Source organism: Balaenoptera musculus, chromosome 4 (assembly GCF_009873245.2).
Source record: "Balaenoptera musculus isolate JJ_BM4_2016_0621 chromosome 4, mBalMus1.pri.v3, whole genome shotgun sequence".
NCBI classification, from domain to species: Eukaryota; Metazoa; Chordata; class Mammalia; order Artiodactyla; family Balaenopteridae; genus Balaenoptera; species Balaenoptera musculus.
Window position 1 is genome coordinate 23,108,208 of NC_045788.1, and position 13,288 is coordinate 23,121,495.

At 36.8% G+C, this 13,288-nt stretch overlaps 1 protein-coding gene across 4 annotated transcripts in view; it reads right to left on the reverse strand.

The window, feature by feature from the left end:
- Positions 1-13,288, reverse strand: part of XRN1 (5'-3' exoribonuclease 1) — a 101,674-nt gene that overhangs the window by 17,080 nt on the left and 71,306 nt on the right. For all 4 annotated transcript variants that reach the window (XM_036851828.1, XM_036851829.1, XM_036851827.1 and 1 more), the window contains exons 30-33: positions 12,664-12,733; positions 10,086-10,293; positions 8,457-8,552; positions 1,495-1,597 (exon numbers count right to left, since the gene is read on the reverse strand). In XM_036851828.1, the coding sequence (XP_036707723.1) occupies positions 1,495-1,597; positions 8,457-8,552; positions 10,086-10,293; positions 12,664-12,733 (477 nt within the window). The remainder of the gene's footprint in view (positions 1-1,494; positions 1,598-8,456; positions 8,553-10,085; positions 10,294-12,663; positions 12,734-13,288) is intronic.

The window sequence follows — 13,288 nt, forward strand, 5'->3', positions numbered from 1 at the left end:
ATAACAAAGCTATGGTAATGAAGATGGTGTGTTGTTCACAAAAAGATGGCATATAGATAGTTGAAATGGAATTGACAAACTAGAAATAAACCCATACATCTATGGTCAATTGATTTCTGACAAGGGTGCCAAGACAATTCAATGGAGTGCAAAGAGAATTCAATGGGGAAAGAACTGCCTTTTAGCAAGTAGTTCTGGGACAACTAGATATCTACATGCAGAAGAGTGAATATGGACCCCTATCTCATACCATGTATATACTTATTCAAAAATGAAAAAAAGACCAAAACGTTAGAGCTAAAACTATAACACTCTTAGAAGAAAACATAGGTGTAAATTTGTGTGACCTTGAATTAGGCAATGGTTTCTTATATGATACCTAAAGCATAAGCAAACAAAGAAACAGTAGAAATAAATAGATAAATTGGACTTGATGAAAACTAAAAACTTTTGTGCTTCAAGGACACTAAAAAAAGTTAAAAGACAACCCAGAGAATGAGAGCACATATTTGCAAATCAAATATCTGCTCAGCATATAGGATACAGAACATAAAAAGAAGTCTTACAACTCAAGAATAAAAAGACAACCCAATTTTAAAATGAGCAAAGGATTTGAATATATATTTCTCCAAAGAAGATATACAAACAGACAATAAGCACATGAAAAAATGTTCAACACTATTAGTCATTAATGAATTACAAATGAAAACCACAAGGAGACTCTACTTTACATTCACTAGGATGGCTATAATAAAAAAGATGGATAATAACAAGTGTTATGGAGGATGTAAAGAAATTGGATCCTCATATATTGCTGGTGGGAATGTAAAATGGTACAGCTACTTTGGAAAACAGTTTGGTAGTTCCACAAAAAGTTAAGCATAGAGTTAACACATGACTCAGTTATTCCATTCATTCATATATATACCCAAGAGAACTGCAAACATACGTTCACACAAAAACTTGTACATAAACATCCACAGCAGCATTATTTATTACAGCCCAAAAGTGGAAACAATCCAAATGTCCATCAATGGATGAATGGATAAACAAAATATAGTATTCATACTATAGAATATTGTTCAGCTGTAAAAAGGAATGAAGTACTGATACATGCTACAACATGGATGAACCTTGAAAAGATTATGCCAAGTTAAAGGAGCCAGTCTCAAAGGTCACATATTTTATGATTCTGTTTACGTGAAATATCCAGAATAGGTCAATCCATAGAGGCAGAAGTAAATTAGTGGTTGCCAGGACTAGGGGAATCACTACTAATAAGTTTGGTATTTCTTTTTGGGGAGATGAAATTGTTCTAAATTTAGACAGTGGCATTGGTTGTACAACTTTGTGAAAACACCAAAAAACACTGATTGTATACTTTAAAAGGATGAATTTTATCATGTATGAATTACAACTCAACAAAGCTGTTAATTAATACAAATAAAAGGAAGCAGTTAGCACCACAAGTATACTTTCTAATTCATAACTTACATTTTCTGTGAGGCTCATGTTTTCTTTGCTTAACACTGTTCTCATTAAAGCCAGATTTGTGATGTTGAGTTACTTGACTTATTTCTTGAGGTAGAACTGCACCCTGAAAATTAAAATTCTTATAAATGATTTAAACAAACTCTTAATATTAAAACTACTTCTCTTCTTCAATGCTTAATAAATACTTTATTATTTTTATAAAAGTTATAGAGCTCACTAGAAAAAGATTTAAGGAATGCAGAAAAGTACAGAGAATTTAAGCAAACCACTCAAATTCTACCGCCCCCAAATAACCATTATTAACATTATGATCACAACTCCAGATGTTTCTCTATGCATTAGTTAGATAGTAAGGTACACAGAAAACAATCATTTTACAAAAATGCTTTCAATAGAAAGAATTCAATCTAATTTTGTTTGAAGTTAATACAGAAACTAAAGATTAAACTTTAGGTGAATGTTTCTTCCTAACAGAAATATCAGCCTCTAAAGATCTCTCTAGATTTGCTTCAAAATAATCCTATCTCTGGGGTATGTGGGGATAGGAAATGAATAGGTATCATGGAAGAAACAGAACTGGACATGTTCAAGGCAAAGGATGGGTACATGTAGATTTATTATACTATTTTCTTGACTTCGTTATTTTAAAAATTTCCATTAGAGTTTTAAAAAATTCATCATTCCTGTCGCTATGTTATAAAAGTTGAGGATATTATTAGCCCTTTCACATCCTTTCCCGTAATACCTGATTTTTATTAATTAATATTTATAATGTCAAGGTTTTCAAATGCTGGAAGACTATTACCACTACCAGATAGCAAGACTGATTATAAAGCTACTGTAATTGAGACAGTGCATGAATGGACAAAATTAGCAAAATGACATGAGTAAGTTTCATATAAAGATCACAGCAGATCCTTTTGCTTTCTGATAGGGAGAAGAGGCCTGAAGGCAAAAAGAGACAGATAACTTGCCACAGCTGAAGTGGGAAGGGGAAGCAGAAGTAGGGGCTGGAGATGTTCAATACAAATTAATCACTTTACAATGAGTACACAATTTCGCTTTTGGTAGGCCCTATTTATTTTTTTCTGAGCACAGACGAATGAACACTGGGTACAAAGGCACATCGTGCCTTAGTTGGCAGTGGACATGCTCCAAAATAGTTGTGATATGCACCAAAGTGTGAAGGAAGGTCTGATGAGCTCATATGCACAAGAACATCTAGGGTTCTTTACTCTTAAAAAAAAAAAGGGCCAAGAGACTTCCATCCACATAGCACAATGGCTGGTGGGGGATTCTGACTCTAAAGAAGGGAATTAGAACATCAGGATCAATAAATTGGTGTGAACGAATACTGTGTGTCTATTATGTGCCAGGCATGGTTAAGATGTACTTTGCATCCATTATCTTAACATCATTATAATAATGCTATAATCATAAAAATGCTATGGTGTATTTTGATTCCATGTTATAGAGGAGTAAACTGAGGCTCAAAGTGATAATGTAATTGGTTACAGAACTAAATAGGAGCTGATATCTGAGCTCTAACTCTAAAACCCAAGTTCACAGTACCATTTCAGAGAAACAGTGCCCTAAGTTTAATGAGAAAGAAAATATCCTACTTTTAAGTATGGTTTTTTGAGTTATTCTGTTTGATGTCTAAATAAAGCTATTTGTGTCAGTCACATTGTCATATTCTGCCAATAAAGACTTGAATGCTTTTTTTAAAGACTTTTTAAAAAAAAATAAATTTATTTATTTATTTTTGGTTGTGTTGGGTCTTTGTTGCTGGGCATGGGCTTTCTCTAGTTGCGCAGGCTCAGTAGTTGTGGCGCATAGGCTTAGTTGCTCTGTGGCATGTGGGATCTTCCCAGACCAGGGCTCGAACCCGTGTCCCCTGCATTGGCAGGTGGATTCTTAACCACTGTGCCACCAGGGAAGCCCTTAAAGACTTTCTGAAAGAGCAGTTTTAGGTTCACACCAATATTGAGAGGAAGGTACAGAGATTTCCCCTATACCTCCCGTCCCACACATGCACAGCCTTCCCCGTTATCAACATCCCCACTGGAGTGGTGCATTTGTGACAACTGATGAACCTACGATGACACATAATTGTTACCCCAAGTCCTTATTTTACACTGGGTTCACTCTTGGTGTTATATATTCTATGGGTTTGGACAAATGTGTAACGACATGTATCCATCACTATAGTATCATACAGAGCATATTCAATGCTCTAAAAATCTTCTGTGCTCCACCAATTCACCTCTCCCATTCCCAATAATCCCTGGCAACCACTGATATTTTTACTGACTCTATAGTTTTGCCTTTTCCAGAAGCTTGAATACCTTTAAAAAAAAAAATCATGTTGCGTTCTCTATAATTTGCTTATCAGATGAATTCCAGGCTGCTTATTAAGGCTTCATGGATATAAGTGTTATATGTGGTGGCTCATAATTCTTAGAATATACAGGAGATAGAACATGGGAGTGTTCAGCTGATATAAATAATGAAATAGCACCTAATAATAAGAGGTGCATACAGAAGATTCTGAGGAAATATATTATCAAGTGTGGCGTTCCATCTCAAGGAAATTGGTGGTAATAGCTAGTAGACTTTTTGGCAGTGAGAGAGGAAAGGGCATCCTAAGTGGAAGGAACAATGCAAACACATAATCTGAACTGGAAATTACCTGTTTATGGGAAAGGGAAAGTTAGGAGACCAATCTGATTAGAACAGACCATTTTACCAAATAGTTGACATACTTTATATAAGAACTATGCAGAGTTGGATTATACAAGGCCTAAATATTAGTTTGGGTTGAGGTTGAATTCCACTAGTATTAAACAGGGAGCCCTATACATTCTAGAGTATTTGAACAACACTATTTGAGGGCTGGAAAAAAACCTCAGAGTTCATCTAAGTCCAAGCCTTAATTTTATACACGAGGCCACAGAAGCCCAGGGAAATCAGATTTGTGCAACTTGAGGCACAAAATGTGATTTCCTGATTCTGAGTCTAATACCAGGTTTATCTTCACTACACTGCCACAGTGCATAAACTGAGTTCAAAAGCAGGAGTCCTTATTAATTAGATAGGTTGCTCAATTATGCCATGATTGAGCAACACTGGTGAAAGGATCTTTAGGAAAGATTAGGTAGGAAGAACTATGTAAGAAGGACTAGAAAGGAAAGACATAAGAAACAGGAAGCACAGATAGGAGATTAATCTAGGGCTGGGATGACAATTTAAGGTCCAGTTGTAAAAACTGAGAAAGGGTAAAAAGATTTGGGGACTCAATGCAAAAAATATTAGAGAGAAGAAGCAAAAATTTTTGACTTCATGCTTTTCAGATTATATGCCTGAGTAAATGGTTGTGTTAGAAAATAAGGATAAGAGAAGAGGCTTTAGATGAGGTCAGTTGTGAGATTATCTTGAAGTTGAGGTGATGGCGGAGCATCCATCTATACCTGTCTTCTAGAAAGTTGGAGATGTTGGGCTAGATCTTGATTGAGAGGTTGGAATTAGAGACATAGATTAAGTGGTAATTAGCAGAGAAGTAAGAGCCAAAGTCACCAGTCAAGGAATAAGGCAAAAGGGAAAAGAAGACTGTTGCGTTTTGGGAAACAGCTCCCTGTGAAAGGCTGGAAGAACAGAGGTTAACAAAGAACCTCAACAAATAGGGAAAGGAAAGAGGAGAGACTCAGGGTAATGTTTTCTCTTAGAGCAAAACTCCTTGAAAGAATTACCCATATTTGCTGCCTCCAATTTCTCTCTTCCTCTTTTCTCTTAAACCCACTCTAATCAGTATTTCGCTCCTATCACTTAACTGAAACTGTTCTTGTCAAGGTTCCCAATGGCCTTCATGTGCTAAATTCTGTGCATAGTCAATTCTCAGTTTTCATCTTAATTGATCCATCAGCAGCGTTTGACACAGTTGATTACTCTGTTCCCTCTGACATCTGTTCTTCACGTGGCATCTAGAAACCACCCTTCCCTGGTTTTCTTCCCGTCTCACCGGCCATTCCTTCTCAGTCTTCTTTGTTAGTTTCACCTAGTCTCGCTGACTCTTGAAGGATGGACTGCTCTAAGGCTAAGTTGTTGAACTTTTTTTCTATCTATCCACTTTCTTGGATATAGATAAATATAGATATATACACACATATGCACACACACATATGCACATATACACACATATATGTATATGTATATATGTGGGTGTATATACATATATATGTATATAATGATTCCCAAATTTCTCTCTCCAGCCTGGATAACATTGATGACTTTCAGACTCAATGTCCAACTCTACATCTCCACTCAAATATCTAACTCCAATAACTCTTCTTAATGTTTAGTATACATCTCAAACTTACCAAAATTGAACTCCTGATCTTCCCCCACAAACCTACCAGATCTGCAGTCTTTCCCATCTCAGTTAATAGCCCCTCTATCCTTTTAGTTACTCAGATCTTAAGAGTCACGTCCTTTAATACATTCTTTCTCTTTTACCCGCATATCCAATTCATCATCAGCTGGAAATCCCTTCCAAGTATGTTTAGAATTTGACCACTTTTCACAGGGTCCTACTACCCTGGTCCAAGTCAATATCAACTCTATCTTAATGATTTCAGTAGTCTCTGAACTAGTCTCTGTTTCCACCTTGGTTCCTCTACATTCTATTCTCAAGATAGCAGGCAGAGTGATCCTATTAAAATATAAGTCAAATCATGTCACTCTGCTGTGCAAAACCCTCTGCTGATTCCCTATCTCACCGAGTAAAAGCCAATGTCCTTATAATGGTCCAGGAGGTCCTACATAGTATCAATCTCTTACCTCTCTAATTACATTTCCTACAACTCACCCTATTGATTCAGCCAAATGGTCTTCTTTCTCATCCTTGTGTATGCCAGGGATCACCACCCCCAACAGGGCCTTTGACTTTGTCTTGAATACTCTCCCCTCAGATATCTGTATATCCACTCCTCATTTCGTTCAAATCTTTGCTCAAATGTTACCTGAACATTCCACTTAAAACTGCAGGGGACTTCCCTGGTGGCACAGTGGTTAAGACTCCACACTCCCAACGCAGGGGGCCCGGGTTCGATCCCTGGTCAGGGAACTAGATCCCACATGCATGCTGCAACTTAGAGTTCGCATGCCACAACTAAGGAGTCTGTGTGCCGCAACTAAGAAGCCAGTAAGTCGCGACTAAGGAGCACGTGAGCTGCAACTAAGGAACCTGCCTGCTGCAACTCAGAAGCCCACGTGCCACAACTAAGGAGCTGATGAGCTGCAACTAAGGAGCCCGCCTGCTGCAACTAAGAAGCCCATGTGCTGCAACTAAGGAGCTGATGAGTCACAACTAAGGAGCCCACCTGCTGCAACCAAGACCCAGCACAACCAAAATAAAAACACCCCCAAAACCAGAAAACAAACAAATCAACAAAGCAAAAAAACAAAAACAAAAAAAACCCCTAAAAAACCAACAACAAAAAAACAAAAACAGGGGCTTCCTTGGTGGCGCAGTGGTTGAGAGTCTGCCTGCTAATGCAGGGGACACGGGTTCGAGCCCTGGTCTGGGAAGATCCCACATGCCGCGGAGCAACTAGGCCCGTGAGCCACAACTACTGAGCCTGCGCGTCTGGAGCCTGTGCTCCGCAATAAGAGAGGCCGCGATAGTGAGAGGCCCGCGCACCGCGATGAAGAGTGGCCCCCGCTTGCCACAACTAGAGAAGGCCCTCACACAGAAACGAAGACCCAACACAGCCAAAAATAAATAAATAAAATGTTAAAAAAAAATGAAAATCATTAAAATATAAACACATGGTGTTTAAAAAAACAAAAACAAACCCAAAAACCCTGCAAAACCTTGCCTTCCCCCTCCCCAAAATTCCCTATCCTGCTTCCCTGCAATTTTTCTCAAACTTATATTATCATCTAATATACCATTTTTTTTTTTGGTCTTATTTATTGTCCTTTCCTCCCTACAGTACTAACTGTATGAGAGCCAGGATTTTTGTTTTGTTTGCAGCTATATTCTCAGTGCATAGAACAACGCCTGGCACATGGTAGGCACTTAATAAATACATGTTGAATGAATGAATGATAAAAAAGCACTCTTGAGGAATTAGCCATATTAAATAAATAAGAGAGGAGAAGAGGGTTTAAAAATCTGGTTATGGATTACATTTATGTAGACAGATTTATGAATGATCTAAGGAAAACTTAAAATAGCATATTGGCAGAAGTGACCTGTGCGTTGTAACTTTCACTTTTGTTTTTTTTTACTTTGTTTAGATTATTTTTCCCACTTCATTATTTATTTATTTATTTTAAAACTGAAGTACAGTTGACTTACAATGTTGTTGTCACTCTCACTTTGTATTTTTACTTTACGAACATTCCCTTCGCTATTTTCCCCTCCCTAGCGCTGAGGATGCCACCATCACGGGAGGACATTAGAATAAATTAGGCCCTCACGGTGCAGGCTACTGGTTTATAAACCTGAGAGGACATTCCTTTTTGACCTAAGCTGAGAAGTTAGGTTAGTAATTAGCAAAAAATGTAGTAGGAATTCATTCCTTTTCTTTTTCCTTTTTTTTTGGTGCCTAAGTCTACTCTTTTAGCAGTTTCTTTCCTCTTCTTAAACTCTATCAAGGAATGTGAATTTGCTCATACACATTTAAGACAACCAACTGCCAGCATAAAGCTATACATTCAAGTGGAAGTGAGTAAGTTAATGAGTGCCATTAAAGCCTTTATTAAAAAGAAAGATTGTCTATATTCTTACTCATTAGTCCAAAAACACATGTAGCCTAAGAGAACTAAGAAAATTCAAGATCAAAGTGTTATTTCTATTTTATAAGATTTCAGGAGGAAAATTAATCACTGCATACCTAAAAGAGAAATATAAAATAAATTTAAAAAAACTAAATGTCCATCAAGCAAGGTATACTAACCTTCTCTTGTAGAGGTGGCTGAAAGTGTTGAACCTTTCCAGATCCCTGTAAGGATTGCCAAATGTTGCAAAATTCATCATCATCTTTAGCAGGTACCTGGGAAAGTACAAAAAACTTCTTAAGGAAAACTGAAACATGAAAAAATAAAGATTCAGATTAAAAATCAAATAATTTATTTATTAAAGCTATTTAGCAGTAGACAGGATATTTAAATTTCATTATCTGTTATCTCAGTTCTTTTTTTCTGGAGCTCAGTATAGTAATCATAAAAGTATACTGCTGGAGTGAAAATGTTCTTCTACAGATGTAATTGGTTATTAAAAAATATTTAAAGCATTACAAATGCTATAAAAGATTATACTGAATCAATATCCCACCAAAAGATTTTTTTTTGGTCTTCCAGTATACTGGCATATTATCTTATTCAAGCTAACATTTAATAATATTTATTTTAAAAATTTTTGGGATTTCCCTGGTGGCACAGTGGTTAAGAATCCACCTCCAATGCAGGGGACACAGGTTCGATCCCTGGTCCAGGAAGATCCCACATGCCATGGAGCAACTAAGCCCGTGCGCCACAACTACTGAGCCTGTGCTCTAGAGCCCATGCACTGCAACTACTGAGCCCACGCGCTGCAACTACTGAAGCCCGCATGCTCTAGGGCCCACGTGCTGTAACTCTGAAGCCCGTGCACCTAGATCCCGTGCTCCGCAACAAGAAAAGCCACTGCAATGAGAAGGCTGCGCACCACAACAAAGTAGCCCCCGCTTGCTGCAACTAGAGAAAGCCTGCATGCAGCAACGAAGAGCCAACGCAGCCAAAGATAAATAAAATAAAATTAAAAAAAATTAAAAAAATTTTTATCTTACACAAAAATAATCTGATTAAAAAAATCAGCTATTACTTATGGAGAACTGATTTCATGCAAATTAAAAATCTAGAAAAATAGGCACCAAAATTTGACAGTGGTTACCTACGAGATTTGAGAGGATTTTTGCTTGTTTCCTTTGTTATCATCTATTTATCTGTTTTCTAATTAGTCTATAATAAACATGTGCTATTTGGATTAAAAAGTTTGGTTAAATGTAAAATAGATAGCTAGTGGGAAGCAGCCGCATAGCACAGGGAGATCAGCTCGGTGCTTTGTGATGGGGTGGGATAGGGAGGGTGGGAGGGAGACGCAAGAGGGAGGGGATATGGAGATATATGTATACCTATAGCTGATTCACTTTGTTATACAGCAGCAACTAACACAACAATGTAAAGCAATTATACTCCAATAAAGATGTTTAAAAACAAAACAAAAGAAACAAAACAAAAAGTTTGGTTAAAATTTGGGGCCATGGAATTAAATAAAGTTAAGTATCTCACACAAAACAATTCAAGTTTTGCCCTCAGGAAGACGAAATAAAGGAAATCACCCATGAGTTATATGGTGGGAATCTGAAAATTGCTTTTGATAAACATGATACAGTCCTCTCCCTTACCTTTCAAATTAATGCCATTTTGTAGGAGATAATATAGGACATTTGGGTGATATAAGACAAAATATAAGTGTTAGTTTACCAAGTAAATATATAAAGAGAAAACAGATATTTTCAAGCTCATTATTTAAATAAAAGTCTTACTTGAGTAGGAACAAAAAGTGATTGAGGGGAATGGTTCAGACCTCCCAAATGCCCAGATGAAATTGATGCATTTGAGCTATAGTGATTCACAGCTGGCTGTGGTTTCACAATGGCTGTCAACTTCTGATTTCCTGTTTCAGAGCGACTCCCATGAGAAAGGTTCACCAAGGCACTTGTTGGCAGTCGATAACCTCTACCAGGTGAGCACCTAAAAGTAAAAAGTTTTATCAGGGTCAGAGGGAATTAATACTAAAGGGAGCTAAAAGAATCAAATAATTTTGGGGTGGACAGTCCATAATCTGAATTAATAAATATTACTTTTAAATTCAGTAGAGGAACTTGAAATCATAGAAAGATCTCAATTTATAAGATTTCTGAAAAGTTTCTGAATAGAGTATTCCGTGCTACTAAGTGGGGGGAAAAATGTTCTAGAGGTATAGTTGTGTGTGTAGGGGCGTCTGTGTGTTAGTTTGCCCTCAGAAGGCTTGCAACATAATAGCTGAGTTAACCAAAAATTCATGAATTAAATGTCAAACTTCTTTAAAAGGTTATGAATCTACCCAGTGTGGAGCTGTGTGGCTCTACCTATGCAACAGGGCAAATGTTAGCTTTGATCACTTTTGTCTTCTGATCAATTGTTGAGTCCAGCTCTTTTTATCCTCATCTTCCCATCTTAATGTTCCAGAACTGGGAAGGCTAAGAGACAAGTATTGTGATTTCCTTCCTTCCTGGCCTTGATAAAAGTGTTTAGATATTAAAATAAGCCTTCTCTGGTCAAAAGTTTTCAACTCTATCACCTCTTTAGAATGTAATTTTCTTATATTCTGAGATCATGGGGAAGCAGAATTCTTTCATGAGAAATCTTTGTAAGATTTCTAGAAAATATTTTTGTGAGAACTACAGTTTAAGGTTCTGCATTACAGAAATGAATATATTGCAGGCATGTAATCTTTTACACAGCTCTCAGTCAGTCAAGAAATCCAGTGTCTCTACCTAGGAGAGGAAAAAAAAAACCCTGAGAAAAAAGTTAATCATCTTAAAAATATATTTCAAAGTTATTTCGCCTAAAGTTATTGGTAATCAAACATTTTCATGAAAAATAAAATCAGACATGGGATCCAGACCCTGCTGCTGCATTTAAGAGTGCAGACAGTAAAGTCTTTGGGTAATAGGCACATTCAAGTTGCAAAACAATAATAGCATTCTGAATGTGATCACTACTTGTAAGGACTGAAGATTGTGATTTTATACAAATAGGCTAAATAAGAGTAATTAATTTTTTATTTTAATTACCACTAATCAAAACAGAGGAGAAAAAGAAACTAAGCTAACTTCAGTTCAGTTTTCCAGTTGGTGTTTAGAAGGGAGAAAGGAAAACTGGAAAGGATTTCATTTAACCCTCACAATCACCTAGTGAAGTGCACATCTTCATTATAGATGAGGAAATTGAGGGTCAGAATGCTTTTAACTAACCTACCTAAGGTAACACAAAGGTTAAGTGAAAGAGCCCACACTTTCTAATATTCCATGACACCTCTCATTCTAACATGATCTTTTTCCTATAACTTTAAACTTTCTTTCTATTAATGCTCTCCAAAATAGATATGAACAAGTCTCCACCATGTTAAATTAAAAACAAACAATCCAATCCTCTTCCTTTAAACCTCCTCACCCCCAGTTATCTTTTCTCCCCTTCATGGTCAAACTTCTCAAGGGTCAGCTCAGTTTCTTGCCTCCCTTGTTACACCTGCCATTCACTCCTCAAACCAACCCAATCTAGCTTGAGCACCCACAACTCCACTAAAACAAATGACAAAGACTTAAAATGTCACTCAATTCAAAGAACGTTTCTATTCCTCAAGTTATTTAACCATAAAAAAAAATGCAAATCTGATCATGTCACATCTCTGATTTTGATGGCTTCACATTGCTTTAATGATAAAGACCAAGATACCAAGATCCTTAGCATGTCCTGAAAGTGGCTTACCAGTTCCTGCAGTGTGGTCCTTGCTTTTCTCCCTTACGCTAATCTTACACAATTGCTGAAGTTGACACACCTGCATTCTTTTAGTTTTTAAATGAGTGAAAACGTCCTCTGTTGCATATGCTATTCTTTCTTCCTGACTACTTGTCACTCTTCCTCCAGCTACCTATTCTTCATGTCCCATTTTAAACGTCATTTCTTAAAGAAAGCCTTTCTAGAACTCTCAGGACAGATCACACTCTTATAGACACCTGAAATACTTCTTCCCAGCACTTGTCACATTTTAATTAAAAAATCAATATTGTAGTTAGTTAATTATTGGGTTGGCCAAAAAGTTCGTTCGGGTTTTTGGTACCATCTTACGAAAGACCCGAACGAACTTTTTGGCCAACCCAAGGTAGTCCCCCACCTACTAAAATGAAAGCTCTATGAGGGTAGAAACCATGTCTGTCTTATTCACTGTTACATCCCTGGTAGCAAGTATGATGTCTTGTACATACTAGGAACTGAAATTGTGGACAAATAAACAAGTAATGTAGTTGTTGGCCACATGGGCATATTTACAAAGTGTAATTATCATCTGGAAATACAAACCTTATTGTTAAACCTCCAGGAAATTCTTCATCAAATAATACTTCAAATAGTACATCAGCTTCTCTATTAGCTGTTTAAAAAAGAGAGAGACTGAAAAATCATACGATAAAAGAAAAATCAGCATGTAAGTTTTTGGGGTATAAGAAGCATTACAACTATCAATACAGAGAGTGAATGAAAAGAAAATAAGCTCACAGATTACCTTACTGGTATTAACGTAAAGTAAAATAATACTATTTTAAATTAGGTACTGTGAGAATTAATTATATTTTTCTCTTTGTTTTGGTGTATGTTGGAAATTATTCATAAAAAGAGTTAATAAAAGAGATAACTTTGGAATTTGCAGTTTAGAAGGTCTTACAATCAGACAAAGGAAATGCAGATTTGAAGACATGGCAGTAATGAAAGGAACGGAATGGAGAGAACGGATATACTACTAGATAGAACTGGCAGGAGTTTGTGACCTGTGTAGACAAAAAGAATGGAGATGTCAAAGATTACTCCAAAGTTCTGGCTGAGATGACCTGGTAGACAATGGATGGCATGACTGAGACATGAGACACGTGAGAAAGACTGTGGTGCAATAAACTTAAGGAGGAACAGAGAAGGATAAATTTTGGCAGAC